The 24,558-nt window shown below is 49.0% G+C and overlaps 1 protein-coding gene across 2 annotated transcripts in view; it reads right to left on the bottom strand.

Moving 5' to 3' along the window:
- Nucleotides 1-24,558, bottom strand: part of SLCO2A1 (solute carrier organic anion transporter family member 2A1) — a 98,871-nt gene that overhangs the window by 25,874 nt on the left and 48,439 nt on the right. Inside the window, exons 2-3 of one of the 2 annotated variants that reach the window (XM_055295384.2) lie at nucleotides 21,015-21,152; nucleotides 15,235-15,397 (exon numbers count right to left, since the gene is read on the bottom strand). In XM_055295384.2, the coding sequence (XP_055151359.2) occupies nucleotides 15,235-15,397; nucleotides 21,015-21,152 (301 nt within the window). The remainder of the gene's footprint in view (nucleotides 1-15,234; nucleotides 15,398-21,014; nucleotides 21,153-24,558) is intronic. The other variant, XM_063611373.1, reaches the window with a different exon arrangement.

The following is a 24,558-nucleotide window of genomic DNA, read 5'->3' as shown; positions in this document are numbered from 1 at the left end:
ACAAACCCACCTGACCTGGCATGGCTAACTCACTCAACACAGCTGTGCAGTCACTCAAAGAAATCAACACGCACACTTCTCTGCTAACTTCTCTGTGCCAACTTTGACCAAACTGATGCATTTCTGAAGGACCAACATATACTTTGCATCCATAAATAAAAGGGCTGCTGCTACTTTTCCAAGTGGGTATTTATTTCTGAAGATTCAAACAAATCTTGGGTACACTATGTATGGAGAAATGAACAAAGTCTGAGTTCCCTAAAACCTCAGGTTGTTGTCATTCACAAGTGTGCTTGGCTGAGCCATTCCCCTCGGTGTGACAGTGGCTCTCTGTGGCACATTGTCTCATAGGCTGCGGGGTGGCAGGATCAAGTCTAAGTTATATGGGAGCACGATTTAAAGCAAATCACAATACCTGGAAAGAGATGCAAAGAATCAGCCTCTGTTCCCAGTTCAGCCACTGAAGGACCATGCCTAGATGCCTAGGTCTGAGCGGCTGACCCTCAGCAGCAGTATGAGTGATACCTGCATCACGGGGAAAAGGAGAACACGGAGTCCTGAAAAGGACCTGGACCCAGTTTCATTCATTCTTCAGTCACTTAGTTATTTGGTCGATAGTGGCTGTGGGTGGGCACTCTGCTTGGGTGAGAGATGTGAACATGACTGAGAGGCACAGGTACTGCCCTAACAAACCCTTTGGTCCACTGTGGTACCCAGAGCATCAAAAAAGCAACCATAATATTGCTTTATCAAATCAAAACTACAATGAGATATCACTTCATACCAACCAGGATGGCTATTACCAAAAAAAACCACACAAAACGAGCGTTGGCAAGGGTGTGGAGCAATTAGAACCCTGTGCATTGGCTGGTGGGAATGTAAAATGGTGTAGCCAATGTGGGAAGCAGAAGAGTGGGTCCTCAAAAACTGAAAAATAGAATCATCAACGCTGGGCGCGACGGCTTGCACCTGTAATCCCAACACTTTGGGAGGCCAAGGAGGGCAGATCGCTTAAGCCCAGGAGTTCAAGACCAGCCTGGGTAACATGGCAAAACCCTGTCTCTACTAAAAATACAAAAAATTAGCTGGGCATGGTGGTACGTGCCTGTAGTCCTAGCTACTTGGGAGGCTGAGGTGAGAGGTTGGCTTGAACTCAGGAGGCAGAGACTGCAGTGAGCCGAGATTGTGCCACTGCCTGGGCGACAGAGTGAGATCTTGTCTCAAAAAAAAAAAAAAGTACTAATGGGCTGGGCGCGGTGGCTCATACCTGTAATCCCAGCACTTTGGGAGGCTAAGGCGGGCAGATCATGAGGTCACGAGATCGAGACCATCCTGGCTAACACGGTGAAACCCCGTCTCTACTAAAAATACAAAAAATTAGCCGGGCATGGTGGCAGGTGCCTGTAGTCCCAGCTACTCGGGAGGCTGAGGCAGGAGAATGGCGTGAACCTGGGAAGCGGAGCTTGCAGTGAGCCAAGATTGCACCACTGCACTCCAGCCTGGGCGACAGAGCGAGACTCTATCTCAAAGTAAATAAATAAATAAACAAACAAACAAAGAAACAAACAAACAAATACTAATAAGGATAGAATCATCATATGATCTGGCAATTCCACTTCTGAGTATATACCCCCAAAAATGGAAAGCAAGGACTTAAAGAGATATTTGTACCCCCATATTCAGAGCACTATATTCCTGATAGCCAAAAGGTAGAAACAACCCAAATATTCATCAACAGATGAATGGGTAAACAAAATGTGGTATATGCAATGGAATATTATACAGCTGTAAAAAGGAAGAGAATCCTGACACATGCTACAGCACAGATGAGCCTTGAGGACATTATGCTAAGTGAAATACACCAGACACGGAAAGACAAATGCTGTGTGATTTCACTGGGATGAGGGATCTAAGAAGTCAAATTCATAGAAACAGAAAGTAGAATGGTGGTTGCCAGGGACTGGGGGAGATGGGAATGAAGAGTTAGTGTTTAACAGATACAGAATTTCAGTTTGAGAAGATGAAAAAGTTCTATGTGTGGATGATGATGATGGTTGCACAGCATTGTGAATGTACCTTAATGCCACTGAACTATATACACTTAAAAGTGGTTAAACAGTAAACTTTGTGTTATATGTATTTTGCCACAATTTAAAAATATTGCCCAGGACATGTGAAGCTGGGACAGGGTGCCAGGGAGCAGATGAGAGAGGCAGCAGACCCAGTGTTGTAGGAGAGGACATTCTGGAAAAGGTTTCTGGAGAAAGTGGCCTCTGAACTGAGAAGAATCGACAGGCAGAGACAGAAGATAAGGGTGGGGAGTGGGGAGGTGAGAAGGAGAGAAAGAGCATGTGGAAGGGCTCAGAGGTGGGGGTGGTACATTCCACGACATGAATAAAGTTCAGTGAGGCTGGCGCTCAAATACAAGTTCTCCAGGGTGAGGCCTGGCTGCCCCTGGAGGGCTTGTGCATGACGGGAAGGGGCCTGGATTATATCCTAAGAAAAACCCCAGAAGTGTGAAAATCATGAGGGGGCAGTGCAATGAACACACTAGAGGGTTTAGGAGTAATGTGCAAGGCCCTGTCAACTGAGACGGGTAAGGAGGGGAGTCGATTCCATCAAGAAGCAGCCGGTGCATAGTATGAGGGGCAGGGCTCAGTGGCTGCGAGGATGGTGAATGCATAGCCCAGAGTATGAGTGCGTAGACACACAAGGCCAGGCTGCTGTAGGATAGCAGGGGCATGACATGAGAAACATCACCGGGGAAAGAAAGGACCAGAGAGTGTGTGGGTTTTTTGAATGCTAGTTCTTGATTCTACTGATTCTCTTTAATTTACTTAATACACATTTATTTGAACATTTTTGCTGACTTGACTAGCAAAATCATTTTTTGCAAGGTATTTAATGGTCATCAAAGATGGTAAAAACATTGAATGACTTATTAAGTCTTCATATGGCATGTTGCCTGCTGCACGACGGCCACAAAAATCCTCATGAAGTTCATCTCATGCAATGTTCAGGAGGTGAAACTTTCTGGGGATTGTTTAACTGGTACCACTAACTTTAAAAATGTCGGATTACATGTCAGAAACTGCCTTTATTAAAATATGTATTTAAAAATAATCAATGGGCCCAATTACATCCAAGTCTACTGAGTTCCTCTTGGCCTATTCTACATTCCAAATTGACTCAAGATCTTCCAAAGAACTTTCTTCCTTATGCCAACTCAATAGGGCCCAAACCCATCCCACATCCCAGATCAAGTTCTGACACATGTAGAAAGGGAACAGCAGTTAAATGCAACCCCGAGGTCAGTGCTGTCAGAGAAGCAGTGGCCCACTTACAGAACTGGCCTTATGCGGGGCAGGTGTTTATGTCAGAGACAGATGTAGTGTGGGCTTCCCAGACAATCAAGACTGAGACATCCGTGGCAGTGGGTGGCCCTGGCTAGCTCACTCTGGTCAGAATAGAGTCTTCTAGAATTTATTTATATTTTATTTTATTTTATTTTTTGAGACAGAGTCTCGCTCTGTCACCCAGGCTGGAGTACAATGGCATGATCTTGGCTCACTGAAATATCTGCCTCCCAGGTTCAAGCGATTCTCCTGCCTCAGCCTCCCAAGTAGCTGAGATTACAGGCACATGCTACCACGCCCAGCAAATTTTTGTATTTTTAGTAGAGACGGTGTTTCACCATGTTGGCCAGGCTGGTCTCGAACTCCTGACCTCAGGTGATCCACCCTCCTCGGCCTCCCAAAGTGCTGGGATTACGGGCGTGAGCCACCACGCCCAGCCAAGTCTTCTAGAATTTAGAACATTAAGCTCTTCCCTTATAAAAATAAGAGGACACACATTTTAAAAAAGAAAAAAAAATAGGAGGACAGGGATAGGAGTTCAAGGGGCAGGAAGAAGGGGAAGAAAAAGACCTTGTATGAGCACCAACCCCGTGGGCAGCCTCTGATCTAGTGACATTGATAATGGACAGCCTCTGGTAGACAGAATGGGGGACTTGAGTCTCTTTGCATCACTCCACACCTCTCCTCCCCGGAGCAAAAGCTCCAGCCTTTTTCAGGAACTCGGGCACACATTAGGAAGAAGCAGCAACCTCTCACTGCTTCACAAGCACTCTAGTAAAGGCTGGAACACAGCTACTCCATGTAACCTATAGAAGAAGCATGGCAGGTTAGAGGTTGCTAACTCTGACCTTTCCACCAAGTCAAATCCTGTGGTAAGGTCAGGAACATGCCTGCCTTTTCCTGCTACCACAACCTCCAGAGACTGCCTGCCCAAACACAGCCACCTGCCCCTGTCTTGGAGGGGTCTGGAGGAGGGAGGGGAGTCTATTTCTTAGCCAGATGTCAGTCTGTTTCTCATCTTCCCCCAGGCAACCTTCTGGAAGGCTCAAGTTCATCAGAGCACATTTTTTCCCATAGGACACCAGAGGCCTGGCTTTGCCAGTCTAGTTTTCACAGGGCTGTGAAACGTTAACTAGAAACAGGCCGGACCTCTTCCCCCCTCCAGCTCCCCCAGCCCCACCCCACCAGCACGTGAGTCAACCCTCTGACTCACTCCACCATTTAAATATGCAGAATTTCAATTCTAAACTCTGGACCCTCAGCAGTTTTAGAAATGTAGGAGTGTCTGTCAGGAAGGTCTACTTCCCTAGAAAGGGACCTCCAGAGATGGGGCAGATCTGGGGCAGGCCAAGGTCTAGCCACACCGGTGTTCAAAGCCACATGATTAAGCGCTCCGTCCCACCCCTCGGGATGGCCAGGCTGAGGCCAGCCTTCCAGCTGTCAAGGGAATAAATAGTAAGAGGGCTTTGCACCAAGGTCTAGAGCTGGGGTAGGGAGAGCACCCTAGAAGGACCAAGCAACAAGGCCATGGCAAGAGGGGCTTTCCTTTGACTAGTCTTTCTCATCATTCTAGTAAAGCAAAGAGAGGAGACTTCTGCCAGGAAAGAGGAGGGCTCCTTCAAGTCACGGCTCTTAAGAGCCACCCATCCCCTCCCTGCTCAGAAGGAGACATGGCTGTCATCTGGGAGTGTGTGGGTGAGGAGGGTCAAATGGGGAAGAGGTTAGCAAGCCCCAAACTTCAGAAGCAATCCATAAAAGAACAACAGAGAAAGGCAGAGGTGTTTCCAGAGAGTTATCTGGAAGCATGGCCAAGGTGCCAAGCCCTTAAGCTATCAGCACAACTCCTGGAACCTCATTCAGAATGTTCCACTCTGAAGGACTTATTTCCTCATCTCCTAAATTCAGCTACTCCACAGTTCCTCCTGAAACTCTGGCAACACCCACTGGCAGGCTTGGAACAGGCTGTCCCAAACTCACTCATGATCTGAGATCTCAAAGTCGACTGTAAATTGGGTTGTTTGCAAATCAGAAATGACTGGGTTTCCAGTGTAGTCCACAAAGCCTAGTTAATCCATAATGCTCCAGTAATAACACGTGTTCTATTCCAGCTAAACTAAGCCTCCATTTATAAAATGATTCCTATGGGCAAATGCACTCAGTTTCATCTTGGAAAACTAGGAGAACATAGTCTTCTGCCCCAGCGGAAAAAATGAGTTGACGTTGACAGTCTGGGGCACATTGTGGGGCAATGGAAGAAATTCACACCTTGAAGCCAGACAGATCAGGTTCCAATCTTGGCTCTACTGCTTGATAGTCAGAGGCCTCTCGGAATGAACCTCAGTGTCCTCGTCTTCAAAGCAGATATAATACCTATCTTGCAATATTCTTATGAGAATTAAAAATAATGAGCATATTATAACTTGGGACATAGTGATTATACAATGAGATCGATTTTAATCCAAAGAGATGAGTAACTGTGAGAAACTCAAATAGATAAGGGAAATGGGGGAAGCTTGGAGACAAGCAATGTTGCCCAGGCCTTTAAGAACTTGGAAACTGGGTCCAGAAACTAGATACCAGTAAGATCAATGCTGGTCACCTGCAATGGATGGATTATAATAAAGTAGTTACAGGACAAGTGAGCATGCTTGGAGAGGTTCACATCTGTGGAGGAAAAGGAGCTCAGGGCAGTGGAAGGAGGAACTGCTCTGCTCCTCTCTCAAGACTAGGTTTCTAAGACTAGTTTTGAGGCTGAGGCTGGATGTCCCTTCCCATACTGCCACCTTGGCACTAGAGGGGGCCCTAGGGAAAATGCCTACCTGTATTGAGGAGGCTGTGCTATGAATGAGCTGGGCACAAGAGGTAGGCTCACTGTGCATGCCCAACAAGGCAGGGCGCTATATTGCTGGTCAGGGGCTTTCTCTTCCACTGCCCACACCCCCACCCCTGGCCCAGCACACGGTCTGGCACCAGCACCTGGCCCGGCTCATCATCAGAGCTGGTTCTTTAGTGGATGAAGGGAAGGAAGACATACCTGAGGGAGCAGGATGCAGCTCAGAGCCATTTAATTTTAACATTCAAAGAAATGTGAGCTGAATTCCTACTCCCCCACCCTGATGGGTGTGAGGTAGAATTTATTGTTCACAGATTTATTCAGTAAGCTGATGAGAAGCTCTTTGAAGGGGGGAAAAAAACCGTTAGCGCAGCCAACATGAGCTCATCAAAAGCCAGTCTTGCCAAACCAACCTCATTTCCTTTGTTAATGGGGCTCCTGACCCAGCAGGAAGCCATAACATGGTGTTACTTGATTGGAAGAAGCCTTTTGACAAAGCCTGTCATGACATCCTGCTAGACAAGATGGGGACACATGGCTGGGGAGTCCTCAGGGAAAACTGGCTCAAAGCATGCCCGGCTTGGGTGCCCGTGGGCGAGCGTCACCCAGAAAGAAGCTGCTCTAGGCGCATGCCACTCAACACTTGTCACGGACTTTTGAGAAAGAAGGAAACTGCTTACAAATGTGTGAATGACGTGGATGACACGAAGCTGGGAGGATTGGACAGTCTAAAGGCTGATAGCTCAAAATTAGACCCACGGCTATAAGGAGGGACTCCAACCAAGGAGAATGATTCCTACAGGGAGAAAATATGAAGCTTGACTGTAGCTTCAAGGAATTCAGCGAGTCAGTGGTTGGAAGGGTGATACCTGGCTTGGCACAATGTACGGGGACAAGTCCCTGGTGTTTTGACCACAAGTTCACAATTCCAGCCTGTGAGGAGGACCCTCAGATTCAGATGTGAGCATCCCTCTGTCTTCTTCTCAGGGAGACCACCCTGACAGCACCGCACTGGGCCCAGGCAGCTTGGGCCCCCAGAGGGCTGGAAGCCTTATTTTGTGGGAAAGAGTGAAGACCAGCAGCTCAGGAAGCAAAGGCTCTGGGCCATGTGATGGCTGTTTCCACCACTGTGGACTGATGCGCTGGTTCTGCGTGGTTCCAGGAGACTGACCTGGGCCTGATGGAGTGGAGTATAGGAAGACAGAATTCAGGGAGATCTAGGAAAATGAGTGACATGGGAGAGAGGGAGGGGCCTGCTCCCACAAACCATGACTGTCCACATCCAGGCAGCCTTGCAGCCCCCATCCTTGAGCTTCAGCTCCAGATGCCTGAGGGCAGTAGTGGGCCTGGCAGAGAGAACTGTCTGGTCCAGAGATTGGCAAATCACACCTGTGGGCTGCGTTCAGTTCCCAGCCTGTGTCTATCAATAAGTTTTATGGGGACACAGCCACGCCCACTTGCTTATCTATTGCGAAGGGGAACTTTTGTGCCGCTACAGCAAAGTTGAGTAATTTCAGCACAGACCTTATGGTCCACAAGTCTGACATATTTACTACCTGGCCCTTTACAGAAAATGTCTGTTGACCCCTGGTCTAGGCCCACGGTGTTCAAACACATCAGTCACCAAATCTTCTGCAACCAATGCTTCTGGAGAAGCACAATGTATGAGACAGACAAAAGCAAGTGTCATCAGCACAAGACGACGAGAGGGGAGTATGGAGTCCCCTGCTCACACCTCTGTGCACTCCAGCCCCAGGCCAAGAAAAGGCCAGGAAGGAGCTCTCCAGAACATTCCAGAGCACCAGCCAGCCCCCTTAGGTCCTGGTTTGTGGGTCAGTCCTCTGTCACACTAACTTCTCTTTGCTGTTTCCCTCTTTTAGATTTCTGAGCCTCACATCCTCTCTGACTGTGTCCAGTCCAAGCTCTCAATCCTGAAAAGGCCTTTTGTTCCTGAAAGAAAGAAACTCTCCTTGTTGTTTCCAACCTCCTGGTGGGTAGCATGCTGCCCAGTTGGGCCCAGTGGTTCCCATTTCAAGGCTTCAGGGCCACAGGAGATGCCTGTGCACACAGTCAGTATCCCAGCTCTATAGTTCTACTAAGTGTGGCAGGAAGAGCAGAAAGTTCCTCCCTGTCTCCCTTGGGGATGCTTGGGGAGCTCAAGGCATCTTGCAGGGAGGATCAATGGTTTCTTTGAACCACATTTCCCTGCTTCTGTGGGGCTTTCCCTCATTCTCAACACTGTTCCCAGGATGCCCAAAGCCACTGGAACAGTAGCCCGCTTTCCTTTTTACCCTGGATACTAACTCCCAAGGAGGCCATCCTCCTGCTATAGGTGGGCCCAAGACACGGTCTGCCAGCCTTCCTGGAGAAGCGACTCTCAGCGGAGCAGGCTGCAGCTTGCATCCTGGACCCTTCTCCCAAGCAGACCTGTCACTCAGCTTCATTCCTGAGCAAGGGAAACGACCAGGCATGCCTGAGGGGCCACACTCAGGCCTCCACCAGGCCTGTGCTAGAGACGCAGAACAAGGGGTCCAGTTTCCAGACAAGCCAAGGGGAGTTGTGCCTTGCCCACAAAAACAGATGATAGAAAAGCCTGACAGAGAGTCAGCTACTTTTATGTCACGGCTCAGGCTCAGGCCTTCAGAGAGGCTGCCGCACCATCACCACGGAGCGCAGAGCTCTCCCGCCAGTTTCCAGCCTCGCTCCTTCCGGGGCCTTCTCTACCGCAGTCTAGTGTTTTCTATCATTTCTCCATGTTTATTTCTATTCTCTCCTACACCACGCATTTAAAAAATGTTCCACATCAAATCTCATTAAGTTTTGTTCTGCTCATCCGTTCAGGGCTCTATTTCTCTCAGTCGAATTAATAACACCCATGTGTTTTGTGATTTTTTCTGTTGTTTATTTTCTCTTTCTTTTTGAGTTAAATAGATCCACTGGCCAGGTTGTGCAACTGCCACTAGGATGGTCCACCCCGCCCTCCACCAACACATACACCCTTTCTCCTCCTTCCTTGCACATCTGCCCATCCCCACCCTCCAACCACCTACCACCCCACATGCTTCCCCCTCACAGGCACCCCACCCCACCTCCATATCCCCCTCACACATGTGAACACACGCTTCCCCCTCACAGGCACCCCACCCCACCTCCATACCCCACACAATTCCGACATGTACCCCACCCCACCTCCATACCCCCACACACTTCCCCCGACACGTACCCCACCCCACCTCCATACCACCACACACACGTGAACACATGCTTCCCTGTCACAGGCACCCCACCCCACCTCCATACCCCCCACACATGCACACACACTTTCCCCGACATGGACCCCTCCTTACCTCCACACCCCTCAATAAATGCACACACACTTCCCCATCACAGGCACCCCACCCCACCTCCACACATTTCCCCCATGCCACCTCTTCCCTCACACCTTCCCCTTCACATACACCCCAACCCTCACCCCACAACTCCACTCACACATCCACATACTTTACTCTCCTCTGCCTCCTACCCCAGTCCTTCCCATCCCCACATGCCCCCCACATCTCCACATACACCGACCTCCCCTCCGCACCCACACACCTCCTCCCCTCCTCAGCTTCCTACTCATAGACACGCCTCCCTCACATACACACCTATACACAATTACCCACAAACAAACTCAGGCTGCCCAAACCACGGGTGCCCCTCTCGTTCCTCCAGGGCTTCCTAGCACACCCATCTCACGCCATAGGTGGGTGTTCACTGCGGAAAGGCTGAGCTCCCTGTCCTGACCAGTTCACTCAGGATCCTGAGGCTGCCCCGCCCTGTGCCTTCCCACCACCTTCTTTCCCAGGGACACCCTTGGGATATGCAAGCCCAGGTTGGGGATGGCAACTTCATGAATAAAGGACTGGAAAGTGACTCTTCCCTTTCTTTTTCTTGTCTGCTCCAAAAATACAGTCCTCCCCCACCCCTCCTTAACCCCCAGTAAGCTTCCTGCCTGCGGCATCCATTGTCTGCGTGTGGGCAGACTTCCCTCTGGACTTGGCTGAAGGATCATTCACAGGTTACACCTAGTCCTACCAGACACTGGTTTCCGAAGCCCCTTCTCTTATCTCCTGGGAGGACTGTTCTCACGTTGGCCCGTTTCCCATAGAGGAAAACCTCTCCGCGCCTCCCAGACGTGGTTTTAAGAGACTTTGGCTGGATAGCTCGTCTTTTCTCTAAAGGCGCCAGGGCACATTTCCGGACCTCACTGACATTTAGAAAATCTAAATATCCATAAAAGTCTTCATGGCCTTTTAAAAATTAGCAATTAGTTGTTAAAGGTCTCTGTGATTCCCAAAATGTTTAGCCCTTCTTTAACTTTTTTTCCCTAAAACACATTGCTGCTCTTCATTTCCCATGTTTGTTTCTGGAGCAGCTTTACTCCAAGAGGAAGGAATCAGTAATCAACACAAGTAATAGGTCTGAGTAACTGATTTCAAATACCACAACAAAGGCAGGCAAATAGAAATATGCTGAGCAGGCCAGGCGTGGTGGCTCATGCCTATAATCCCCGCACTTTGGGAGGCCGAGGTGGGTGGATCACAAGGTCAGGAGTTCGAGATCAACCTGGCCAACATGGTGAAACCCTGTAGCTACTAAAATACAAAAAATCAGCTGGGCCTTGTGGTGGGCTCCTATAGTCCCAGCTACTCGGGAGGCTGAGGCAGGGGAATCGCTTGAGCCTGGGAGGCAGAGGTTGCAGTGAGCAGAGATCGCACCACTTCACTCCAGCCTGGTGACAGAGCCTTGATTGCTGCCCAGGCTGGAGTGGAGTAGCATGATCATAACTCATTAAAGCCTCAAACTTCTGGGCTCAAGTGATCCTCCCACCCCAGCCTCCCAAGTAGCTGGGACTACAGGCATGTGCCATAATGCCTGGCTAACTTTTTTTTTTTTGTAGAGATGGGGTCTCACTGTGTTGCCCAGTCTGGTCTCGAACTCTTGGCCTCAAGCAATCTTCCTGCCTCAGCCTCCAGAAGTGATGGGATTACAGCATACCTGGCTTATTTCATTTTAATTTTACTCTCAGAACACGCTGAAAGTCAAGGTATTCTTGCTCCCATTTTATAGGTAAGGAAACTAAAATTCAGAAAGGTGAGGTTGCTTGCCTAAGAAGACTTGGCAGGTAAGTGACTGAGCTAGGATTCAAATGTTGAAGTCCATATGGAGTGGGGTGGGGTGCATGTCTACCCATCATACCAGGCCACACCAACACGAGGATCTGGGAAGAGAGCACAACAGCAACCTAAGCTTCCACCAACAGAAATCCTAAGGACTCACATGTGAGGATGCAGCAGGGACCGTGCCAAGGGAGGCGCCCTGCTCCAGAACAGAGCAGAGGACCTACGATGTAGACCAGAAAGAAGCTGCCTTCAGATGCCCCCAGGCCACCCGGCCCATAAGCTGTCACAGTCTTCACAGGAAGTAAGGTGCTTTCTCCTTTGGGATCCAGAAAGTCTACTAGTTTACACAACATCACATATGTATTGTCCCTAACACTACTGGGGACAAAAGCCACTACTTAGTGATTACCGCATGTGACAGCCACCGGGCTAAATTTTGAACAGGGATTTTCTCAGCCCCTGCAGCCCTACGAGGGCTATGAAATAGACACTCAGGGATGAACTGAAACTCAGAGCAGGGAGGAGGTGGCTCGAGCCCACTTGGGAGTCCCAAAGCTCAGATTCAGACTCAGGACTGCCTGGTTCCAGTAGACCATTCAGATTCACACCCCCACTCAGAGTGGTACGTTTAATGAAATGCATTTGTTCCTGACAACCTTGCATGATTCAAAACTAAAATTCCTATAAGAATACATTTGAAGTAGGAGTCACATTTTAAGCTATTCCCATGAAGTAAGACTTTATAAATATTTTTATTTGCACATATTAGCATAGCACACTCACGTGGTGCACTGGCACCCAGTGTGCAGCCCCAGGTAGACCACATGGATGAGGTTCCTGGGCCAAAGTCCTTCTCATCCCACCCACTGGCACCAGGAAGATGCCCGAAGGTAGCTCAGCTCTGAGCACTTCCAGCATCTGCTTCTACCCCAGCCAGACTGAGAGAGACTGCTGTGCCCTATTGTTGCAATTATAATTTGCACAAATGAACGAGAACTACAAAAGAGCCCACTCTTCTGGCCTATCGTGTCCCCCTGCAGCCTTGAGAGGCAAGCTGTGGTCTTTTCAGAGCCCCTCTGTCCTCTTTCAGAAGATTCTGTCTTAGAGCACTGAGGTCAAGGCTGGAACAGCACAGTGTTTCCTTCTGAGCTGAGAGGGTCATGGTGGGCTGAACCCAAACTCACTGATTATTCCTAACAAGGAGCAGAGTGAAGTTGTCTTAACCAGTCTCCCATGGCTGCTCAGTGTGAGGCAAATGCCACTGGGATGTGGGCCCAGGCCATGGGAGCCGACTTGCCAGGCTGAGCAGGCCACGATGTGTGGCGCCTGGCAGGAGGCCCTCCCCTTGGCCTGGCCACAGTGCCCCAGGCTCCCTTGCTGATTTCATTATCCCAGTCTTCACGTGACGAGGAAGGGCAGGGATTGTGGCTCTGGAAAGAAGACAGAGCAGCCAGCCTGGCCACACTGCTCTCCGAGAAGATGGCCAGCAACTCCTGACTCGCTTCAGAGCTGGCCTCAAGCTCTCATTAGACCAAGGGGGAGAAAGCGTATGGCAGGAGCCTGGGGCTCAGATCTGTCCTCATCCTCTGCCCACCTGAAGCAGGATTCAGCCCCACAGGGTCCATACATTTATGAGAAATGACCAGTTCACTGGCAATTTATAAAAAGGTGGGGGAAAGCGTTCCATGACCAGAACCCAGCAGACATCTCATCATTAGACACCCCCGTTCTTGCCCTATTCTTTTCCTGTTCCAGGCACTTCGTTCTCTCCATCATTGGCCTCACAATCTTAAGGGCTGACCTCTATTATTCTAAGTGCCCTCTATTATTCTAACCTGGTCTACATATCTGATTGAAAAAATAGCCTGGTTTCTAAGCAAACCAGAATCGATTATTCCCTCAGCACCTCCCTGTGTGGCTCATTTAACCTCAACTCCAATACAGTGGACTAAGTGTGAGCATCTATGAACTAGGCCTCTCACAAATGTGCATCGCAAAACCACAGCCACTTTCCACAGGCCTTAAAACAAGTGCAAATTCATCCTAAGTCAACACATTAACATAAAATTAGTTCCAAAGCAGTGATCGTCCTGGGTGCTGAGTAAATGTAAATGCCAAACCACTCTATAGGGCTATTTCCTTACCCAGGCCACATACAATTTCCACAGGGAAAAAAGGCCCACTGCAAACGGCTCATGGTCAAACATAAGGAGGTAATCCACCATGAACAAGAGCAAGCAGACATAAAACAATGGGAGGATTAACATTCTTAAAACTTGAGCTAATAGAATGATCTGAAAAAGAGTATAATATAAATATATTTAAAATAGCTGAAGACATCAATAACAACACAAAAGAAATCATAAGGGAACACCAAGAAATTGTGTCATAGGGCAGAGAGATTTGAACAACTATTATAAGAACTTTAGGAATTAGCAAAATATGTAGTGCCATTCAAATTTATAATGTAAAAAATGGGTTTGACACCAATTAACAAAGCTGGAGAGAGACTAAGTGAACAGAAAGTCATACTTTAAGGAAATTAGCCAGGATGCAGCATAAAGCACTGAAAACTATGAAAGAGAGGTTAAGAGACAAGGAGGCCAGAAATGAAAATGTGAAGTCATATGTAAAAGGAGTACCAGAAAAAAGGATGGAGAAAATAGGGATGTGCAATATCAGGAATGTTTTTGGCAGAAAATTTTTCAAAATTAAAGAAAAACTCTAATTTTCAAAAGAAATAGCACATCGAACTTTCTAACAGATAAGTGAAAATTAAGCCATACTCAGATACCTTATGGTAGACATACAGAACAACAAAGAAAAGAACAAATATTAAATAGAACTAGAGAAAAAACAGGATACCTAAGAAGGCATGACAATTAGACTAATGGAAAAGTCCCAATACCAGAAGACAGAGGCATGGTACCTTCAAAGTGTTGAGAAGAAATAACTATTGATTTAAAATCCTGTTTGTAGCTAAACTACAATTCAAGAGCAAGGGTAAAATAGAGGCATTTTCAGACGAAGACTTAGAGATTTTCTTACTCATAGGCCTACTGAAAGTAACACTAAAGGATATCCTTCAGGAAAAAAAAATTAATCAACAGCATGGGTGAAATGCAAGAAGCAATCAATGGTGAACAAAGAAACCAGTAAACTTGTGAGTACATAAATAACCACTCACTTATTTATAAATAACAGTATAGTAACAATTTATAATAATGACCACTGTGGGGAGGTTAAAGACAGGTAGAACAAAAATATGGGTCAACCATAAGTGGAAGATGAGAGAGGATGGTGGGCAAAAAAGCATCTATGATCCTTATTTTGCTCTCTTGGAGAATAGAGACATTAATGAACTTCAGTGGTTGTTAAATCATATATTAATGTTAAATATAAGGGTAAAAGTGAGCATCCTATGTTCATGGATTGGCAAACTCAACATAGTAAACACAATCAAATGAGATCATCATACAAGTGCACTGTCACCTAAAGACAGAAGAATGTACAAATGTCACGAAGTGCTATGATTAAACATGGACAAAATCCACAGACTTCATCATGATTTAATGCTTTGATCCTCCTCCTGCCAAGCCCCATTGCAGAAACTGCTCACAGTATCCCCAGGGAGGTGGAGCTTGGGTCATTCCTGGCATGAAGCACAGGGAATCACAGCAGGAGGTGAGCCATGCACTGCACACTTTCCTGAACAAACCAGAGTTCAGCTGCTCCATAGCTCTACATACTTCAGTATATTCTGAGCTTCATATGCCCTCTTCCTGGAGTGGTATCCACTGCCCTAGGAGTATCCCTACTAACTTTGTGAGATGTTCACCCATTCCTTACCCCCTTGAGGCAGGGGCTGGAGGCCACTCACCAGTGCTGGCCAAGGTGTACTGGTAGGGCTCGGAGAGGAAGTGTGGGAGGGTGAGGATGAAGGCACCTGCAGCCAGGAAGAGGCCTCCGATGCCAATCAGACGTGGACGGTGCACCCGGCTGCCAAAGTAGCTGACAAAGATGATGAGGATGGCATTGCTGATCTGAGAAGAGAGCAGAAGGGCTGAGTGAGACAAGAGGCCCCGTTCTCATCCACCCACAGAGAAGACCCGACCATACCTCATCCAGGAAAACTGGAAAGGGAGGGGGCTGCCCAGTGTCAGCTGGGGCCCAGAGTTACAGTGTCAGCTTTTCCCAGAGAGCTTCACAAGGGGCAAGCATAAGCAATTTTGGTTTTCCCTCTGTTATCAGAAACCCTTCTGCGTCTCCATCTCCTAGACCAGACCAAAGGAAGTATCTGGAGATTATGAAAAGCTCAAAACCTAAACTTTAACCATCTTAGAACCAAACCTTTTTGGGAAAAAGCCAAAGAAACCTCCAATCCTGGCTGGCTCCTAGGAATAAAACACATTCCCTAATTAAGCTTGAGAGTTTGTACCTAAAGTTTAGGCAAAAATCCCAAGTTTAATTAGGTACAAATTAAAGGACCCAAGGACCTTGGCTTGGTGGCCAGAATAACAAGCAAGCAACATGCTTATCTCATTTAATCATGAAACAATTCTCATTTTACCTGACAAAACTGGGGCTCAGAATATTAAGTAACACGCCCATCACCATGAGGTTAGGGCGTGGCTCGAACCAGTCTTGCCTGACTCTAAAACATCAAGGCTTAACTAGAGTTGTCTGTCACCTCTTGGAGAAGAGGGTTTCTGCCCAAGCAGCTCTGCTACTATCCTGCCCCTTCCCCTGCCTTGGTCTGTTTTCAATTCTGTGAAATGAACTAGAGCACCCCAAAGCCCTTCCAGCTGGAAACATGGGTAACTCCATGCTCCTAGTGCTCCCTGGAAGATGTGCTCTCTGAGCCCCACCCAGAACCAGGGAAGGGAACTGAAGGCTCCAGCATGGGGAGTAAGGTCTTCAATGGTAAGGGGATGCTGCCAGGCCTTCTGACCACATCTCCACCAAAGATGGTCCTCTCCTCAGAGCACAGTTCACCTGGACTGGAGGAGCTCTGTAAATCTGCAGCCATAGCCCTGCCTTGTTACACCCCAGTTTCTTCCTAGCTGGAGAAACGGGTACTCCTATGTCAGGAAACAGACGCTAAAGCCTCAGAACACGGCTGTCACTAAGGTCACCAGTGGCCTCCTCATTGGCAAATGTACTGGTCAACACTCAGTTCCATTTGACTCAGTTGACCATTTCTTTTTTCCTGTAACACTTCTTTCAGAGTTCCCATGACACCATCCTCTCCTGCTTCCCTTCCCTTGTCTGCTCCTTTTCGGTCTTCTTGGCTTATTCCTCTTTAATTCCTTGGACTCTCAACATTGGGCCCAGAGCTCTGCCCCTAGGTGTGTCCAGTTCCATGGCTATTTATGCTGTGTGTGTGCTTCTAAGTCCCACAGTCTCAGCTCATCTAAATTCTCACTCTTCTTCTTCCCTCCAAAACCCCAGTCCCCTGTCCTGGTCCTCCTTGTCTCAGTAAATGGCACCTCCATCCTCCCAGTGGCTCACACAAAACACTCGAACATCATCTTGACTTCTCTCACACTCATGTCTAATCCATCAGCAAATCCCCTTGGCAGGACCTTCCATAGCCGCCTGGGAGCCAGTGACTCCTCAACCTCCAATCCTGTCTGAATTACTGTGGTAGCCTCCTAATGGGACCCTGCCTTCACCCATGTCCTGCTACTGTTCATTCTCCACCCAGCAGCCAGAAAGGTCCTGCTGAACTATCAGACCATCCCTCAGCTCAAACCCTCCAGTGGAAAAAGGCAAAGGCTGTCCCAGAGCCTCCCGAGCCCTACACAGCCTGCCCCCCTGGCCACCTCTCAGGTCTGCGCTCTTCTGCTCCTCTCCCTCCCTCCATCCAGCCATACTGGCCCCAGCTGTTCTTTGACCACACCAAAGGACAAAGGCATTCCCCCATCCCCCTTTGATTCTTGCTGCTCCTTCTGACTTTAGGTCCTCAGGACTCCGCTCTTAACCAGATTCAGGCTTCTGCTCAGATTAAATCATCTCATGAAGGCCTTTCTCTGACCTCTTCATTTAAAATACACCTACATCCCCACCACTGAGGCCCCGTATACCTTTTCCCATCCATAACTCCCTCTCTTCATTGCACTCATCATAACCTGATCTACAGTATGTTTTATTTCCATAAATATTATATTTATCCTTAGAATGATATATGAACAGAGATTTTTGTCTGTTCATTCCTGTTTCCCCAGCACCTAGAACAGTGCCTAACATATACTTGGTGCTCGTTAAATATTGTTGAACAAATGAATGAATGAATAAATGGTAGACTTTTTCAAGAGGAGGACACAGTTGCCCAGGAGACCCCTCCGGCATGGCCAAGAGTGAGATGGTTTATGATTTACAGAGAAAGGGGATGTGAAGGTGTGTGAGGGGCAGCCCCTGCCAAAGGTGGATCTAGGACATCCTGAAACCTGCACCTGGAAAGAGAGCTTTATTCTTATGCTTCCTAGATTTCATTTATTTCCTTCTTGTTTCCCTATTGCTTTTCATAAAATGATTGTAAATGTCAGATCATATCAGCTATGCTGACTGTGGCTGACTTTAAAAGGCCTGAGTGAGGGTCAGTGGAGGGCCCCAAAGGGGATCTCAGGGAGGAGGGACAGAGGAGAAGCTCTTCCGCACTCTCTAGGGGCCGGCACTTGTTTCTCTGTGGGAAGCTGAAACTCCACAGGTGTTACAGCTAATGCTGGCTTAAGACCTTGTTCTCAAACTTTTCTTCAGCCACAGAGTCCCTTTGAAAAACTGTTTTTCCCTAATATAAAACAACCCCCCAAATGCAGCTGTTCTGGCTGAGAAGAGGGCCTCAAGATCTGTCTCCTCAGCCCTGGAGCTGCCCCTAAAACACTACCATGGACTTGCTGTGAGCCTCTTTGAAAGCTGTTACAATGCCCATTGTGACATGCCCCTGCCCTCCAACATCTCAAACCAAAGGGCCGCAGGGACCACTAGTGGGTGGCGCGAAGGGCAGGCAGCCTCTAGGGCTCAGCCCTGGCCTTTCGTAGTGGACAAGAGAAGCTGCTGCTTCAAGCCAAGTTGCTCCATGTCTTCTCTTCTTAACTAAGTTCCTCCTGCTGCTGCTGGCCTTTTACGCCCACCCTGTCAAAGGCTTCACCTCACCTACTGGGCCCCCAGAAGGCTCTCTGAGACTGGACGCTGCAGACTGCAGGTTCATGCTTCCTGGAGGTTCACTGCACACTCCATGACCCAGGCAGCCTCACCTTCCCCTTGCACCAGGCCGGGCTCTCTTCTCACTCACCCCCCCAGGCTTCAGGCATATACTGTACACATAAAGACACATACAGAGTTGCACACAAATACTCAGACATACACAGACACAGATACACACACACAGAGGGTTATAAGGTCAGAGGAGTGAACTATCTGATGATATTTGCTTCAAATCATGCCCACAGGCATGAGCTGAATTCAGATTCTTGAAAAGTTCATCTGAGACTGAGAAAGATTTTAATGGGTGAATTATTTTTATTTCTGATTGAACTCTATCCCTGGGAAAATATTAAGCTCTTTCATTGCCTAATCAACCTCCTGCCTTAAGCAGATCCTGCTACAAGTCCTAGCTAGCTACTCCCAGCCCACTGTGGAATCCAATTGTTTCTGGGCCCACATTTTTGTTCTAAGCATAGGGTCAACATGAATGAAAATTTAACCATGGGAGATCACAGATGTGGCTACCACCTGGGCTGAGGTGAAAGAGAAGATTCACCTCACATGCCAGCTCTGACTTTGATTAGTAGCAGGGCCTAGAATATTGTGTTGAGAAGGATTCTGAGGCTGTGCATGAACTCAGCAGGAAAGGGATGGGGTGGGTAATTAGTGATGCCTGCCAGGGCCATGGAACAAGACTGTGGTGACGCAAATGTCAGAGATTTGTTTTCCCTGATATCCATCATGAGTGAGGACAACATGTGCCAGGGGCATTACCAAAGTCACAGGTCAACATCGATGAGAGTCATTCTGTGTGAATGCAGGGCAGGGACACGAGGGTGCTGTCCTGGAGGTGGAGGAAACCACACAGTCAGGCAGACCCAGTCACCAGGCATCACCAGGAAGCTCAGGATAGCAATACAAGCAGACAGACAGAGACACAGGCACACACCTGGCACAGAAAGCAGGGAAGGCACACACATAGGCCTGGAAGCTCAGAGGAGGAGGTCTCAGGCCAGCAGGGATGACTTAGACAGGCTGCAGGACTGTGCGGGTATATGTGCATGCATGTCATATATGCGGGGAAAGAGCCCATGGAGGGGGGCCCATGAAGCGAGGGGCACCAATGAAGATGCCAGCAATGTGTGTGGCGGTTGAGACTGGCTGGAGCAGTGCTTGTGAGCAAGAGACTGGAGGAACGGTAGAGAAGACAGTTAGGAATTCACAGGGGAGGCCTTAGCATGCAGCCCTTAGACAGCCCTGGGCTCAGACACTGGCTGCACCATGCACATGACAGGGGGCTGACCTGGATAGAGTACTCAGGCTTTCTGATGCCGGGTTCCTTGTCTGAGAAACGTGACTGTGAAGAGCGCCTCCCTCCTAGGATCGTAGAAGGGACTGGCACAGGAAAGTGATCCTGAGGTCACTGCTATGTGGACCATCAAGGAAGGGGGAGGGGTGAAAGGGAAAGCCTTGTTCCAGCAGGAGAAGGCTGGGGAGAGGAGATATCTACCTTCTTTTACAGTTCTGTTTTGGCCAAAGCTGCCACAGGACAGGGGCCCAAGCTCTAAGTGACTGCACTGGCTTGAATTTCACTAAGTCAAGGGAAGCCCTCATGATGCTCCAGAGGAGAAACCCAGCTCTGGGGAAGAGACCACTGCCTGCCTCCATCCAGGAAGAGTGGCCCTGGGGAAAAGATGGAAGCCAGCCCAGGAGTCCTGTCTCCAGACTATGGAGACAGGATGAAGGGGTTCTGCTGCCTCCACTCACTCTCTCTCCCCAGCTTCCAGTGACTCCTGGCAGGCCCTGCCCTCTGACCTCCCACCTCCTCTGGCTTCTTGGCCCACCTTGTCTTCCTCTAACTTTGATATGCAGTCACTGAGGGATGGCAGGAAATGCTAGGAGGCCATAGAGCTCTGATCTCATCAGGGAGTCAAGGACATTAAGAGCTCTGGCTCTTGTGGCCCTCATAAGACAGGAGATGGCTGGGCCCAAGGCTGCTGACCCACCTGCATGCCTGGGGCTTATCCTCCCTAGACTATGTATGGGGCAGGAGCCCCACAGGTTGGCAGATTGCACAGAACTCAATTAGAAGCACAGAGTTTGAAGGCAGACAGCCCTGCATACCTGGAGCAAGCCACTTGTACTCCTGAGCCTCAGTATCGTTATCTGTGAAGTGGGCATGAACATAGTACCTGCTGGCAAGGCTGCCATGAAGAGGCCCCCAGGTCAGGCATGGGAGGCTTTCAGCTCAGTACCTGGCACAAGTCAGGCCTCAGGAAATCTAGCGCTCTCACTGTGCCCACTGGATCTTTGCTGTTTCATTTGCTGTTACCCGGCAGAAAGAGGCATTGCACCTATGTGCACATCTCAGCCCCCTGTTCCTCTGCTTCTCCTGGATCTTGTGGTCAGGGTGGTGCACAAATGGAGTCTGATGGACCAAAACCTCCTGCTCACCTCATTCAGGCTGGAAATGAGACCTGATGAAGAACTGGAGAGCCCAAAGCGCTTCTCAATGGTGGTGAGGCTGCTCTTGAAGTAGGCGCTATACAGGAGTTGGCAGAGCTGCAGGAGGCCTTGGCAGAGCACAAACACCTGGGGGAAGAGTGATGGGCCCATGAGGTTTCTGGACGACAAGCCCTGGCGCCCTCCCAGCCATCTGTTAGGGGCCCCAGCAGGCTGACCTCTGTTTCCTCACCTGTTATCTAGGAGCAGTTACTTCCCAGCGTCTCCAGGATGAAACGTCATCATTGCAACCTTGTGTTGCACCCTGCAGGAAGCACTCCCAAAGTGCTGGCCATTCCTGTTATTACTGCATTCTTATCACTGTTGTGATATGTGGCCCAGTGAAACCACAGGGTGTTGAAGATATGACAGGGTTGGGGACTCACCCCCAAGGGAAGGGCCTAACTGCTCAGCTGAGCATCTTGAATTATTCCCCAACAGCACCACAGTGCTCCACAGGCTGCACGTCTGCCCTCCTCCTGTGCCCTGTGAGGGCTGAAGGCCACTCCGCATCCAATTCAGACCACTCTTGGGATATGAACAAGCCCAGGTCACATGGATCCACCTCTCTTGACCTGTCTTCCATTCCCAACACCTGTCCTCTGAGGCCCACCTCTAATGCCTCCAGTAAGGCACCATGATGCAATCCCCAAAGCACCTGGTTTGAATGAATGTTCCCATCCACATCCTCATCTCTTATCAAGAATATCTTGGCCTCTCATCAGGAATGTCTGTGACTGACTGTGCTTGCTGCCTGCTCAATGGATGATCAAGGCCCCAGGGAAGGGGCCAAGGCCCATTATCTCTGTATCTCACCTGGCCTCATACCTGGTCCTGGGGTACTGAGTAAATGTGAGTTCCATTGTAGATGGGAACAGATAACACATCAGGGAGGGTAGGAGAAGAGTTTCATGATGTCCCTAGTTGGCTCCAGGCTGAGCTCTGGGCTCCCCCTGGTTCTCAGCTGTTGCGCTGGCGCCGAACAGGCTCTGAGCCAGAAGTCCTATTCTGAAGCATCTCCTGGAAGGTGCCCCTCTGGGTCAGGTTTTCCTCCAGGGAAGGGTGAGTGCTGTGCCGTTTCAGTCTTCCAAAGCTCTTTCCATGAATGACCGGCTGGCATCACAGGAGAGCAACCAGGGCTCCACCTTCATTTCCATTTCCTTCCAAAGCTGAGCCTTCCTCTACATGTGCCCTCGCTCCAGGCTGTGGGGTTTCCTTCCTGCCAGGGCAGAACCTTTGCGAGGCCAGCTTGGGATGTCAGACAGAGCCCAGAACTCACTGCCTGTCCACGTGTCCATGCTCGCAGCCTCCAGGTCTGGAGAGGTCTTTACACCCACAAAACCAGACACCTCTCCTGACTGCCACCTGAACCTGTGTGGCCACCCCACTCCTCCCAGGTGGTAGAAGGAAGCCTGCGTGTCTGGGGGCATGGTGGCATTCCACCCCTGCCATGCCAGAGAGGCTCCACTGGGCTTTCTTTCGTATTCTGATATTCTTCTTAATATTTTGTAATAACGTCATCCCACTCTCTTTTCACAAATTGGGAAACTGAAGTCCAGCAAGGGGTAACCCAAGTGCCCAACCTGTGCCCTGTACGCAGTAGGCATTTTGGGGCTTAGATGCTAGTCACCTGATGCTTGGCATGGACCAGATCTGGACCTGCCTCTCATTCAACAGAGCAAGCTTAGCCAGAAAGGGTCGTGTCTCTGCCTAGAGACAGAGTTTGGGGGGCATTAGTCTTTAGGGAATGGTCAGAGGAGGAGGATCTGGTGAGGCATCTGAGGTCAAATTGCCTCTTTCCTAGGTCTGGCCTGGACCAGGGAACAATCTGGGTTTGTGTGTGCTTTTCCCCCTTCTGTGCCCTGGGTTTTCCCAACTGCGAGGTAATTGGGCTAAGTTAATGGTTAATAACTCAGCTTTGATTCAAAATCACATGGATGGGGAGGTGGGAGTGACTTTGAAATATAGAGGCTAGGCCCAAGCTCAGACCTACTGAATCAAAATCAGCAGGAGTGAAGCCTCAAATGCGTTATTTGGAAAACTTCTACCAGCGGAGTCTGGGGGGCAATGTGGTTTCCAGTCACTGGACTAGAAGACTCTTTCTGGCTCTGACCATCCGTGTAAAGGGTAAGATGTGAAAGATTAGAAAAAGAAAACCAAGGCTGGGCGTGGTGGCTCATGCCTGTAATCCCAGCATTTTGGGAGGTCGAAGCGGGTGGATCATGAGGTCAGGAGTTCGAGACCAGCCTGACCAACGTGGTGAAACCCCGTCTCTACTAAAAATACAAAAATTAACCAGGCGTGGTGGCACATGCCTGTAATCCCAGCTACTCAAGAGGCTGAGGCAGGAGAATCACTTGAACTTGGGAGGTGGAGGTTGCAGTGAGCTGAGATTGTGCCACTGCATTCCATCCTGGGTGACAGAGCGAGACTCCGTCTCAAAAAAAAAAAAAAAAAAGAAAAACAATCATAGAAATTCCGTAATCCATAGGAATTGCCACTATAAGGTTGAAGGAAAGACAAGAGCCACATTATAGGTTATAGGTTATAAGAAAGCAGCACAAGACCGTGACAGTGATGGGGATGGGATTTGTCAACGTTCTGTCATTTTCCACGGAAACAGGGCACCAAAGCTCACTCGAACCCAGATTGTTCCCTGGTCCAGGCCAGACCTAGGAAAGAGACGACCTGACTTCAGATGCCTTGCCAGATCCTCCTCCTCTAACCACTCCCTAAAGACTAATGCCCACAAAGCCTGCCTGTAGATCCCTTCTCTGGACACTATCCATTCTGCACCTGCTCATAGGCAATCCCATTGGCCATAGGATGATGGCCTCCAATCTCAGTTCTGTACCCAGAACTTTCCCTAGAGTTTTGCAAGCAGGTCCACTCCACTGTCTGCTGGATGTATCCACCTGGACACTCCTAGGCCCCTCAAACTAATCACTTCCCAAATAGGACTCATCATCTTCCCCCATAAACGGCTCCCCTTTTTCCTTCATTCCCCATCACCTTCACTCAGTTTCCCAAGCCAGAAACCAATAATCCTTCTTGATGTCCCTCCTCCTCACCCTCTGGTGTTTGCCCCATCCCTGAGCCCCGTGGTCTCTTCTTGGTGTCTCCCACATTGGAACCCTGCCTCTTCTACAGGTGTAAGCCTTGGCTCAGGCCCTCACCATCCCTCCTCAGATCACTGCAACAGCCTCTCACAGGTCCCCTGCTTGCTCCTCTCAAATCTTCCACCACACCACCCCAGGGGGAGCTTTCTCAAGCACAAACATGAGCAGGTTACACCTGAATTGGCCTCTCTCACTGGCATCCCACTTTCTATAAGGTAAAAACCAACACTGCTGTTAGCCAAACAGCTGTGTTGGTTTGTGAGGGGTGATAGCCAAGATGCTACAGTCCTGGACCCAGCCTGCCTCCATATTTTCTGCTGAGACTGATCATATTTTGCAAAGATGGCCACACCAATCTCTCCCATCCACATACACCT

The sequence above is a fragment of the Symphalangus syndactylus genome, chromosome 10, assembly GCF_028878055.3.
Source record: "Symphalangus syndactylus isolate Jambi chromosome 10, NHGRI_mSymSyn1-v2.1_pri, whole genome shotgun sequence".
Classification (NCBI taxonomy): domain Eukaryota; kingdom Metazoa; phylum Chordata; class Mammalia; order Primates; family Hylobatidae; genus Symphalangus; species Symphalangus syndactylus.
Note: the sequence above shows the minus strand (reverse complement) of the source record. Positions and strands in the feature narration are given on the sequence as shown.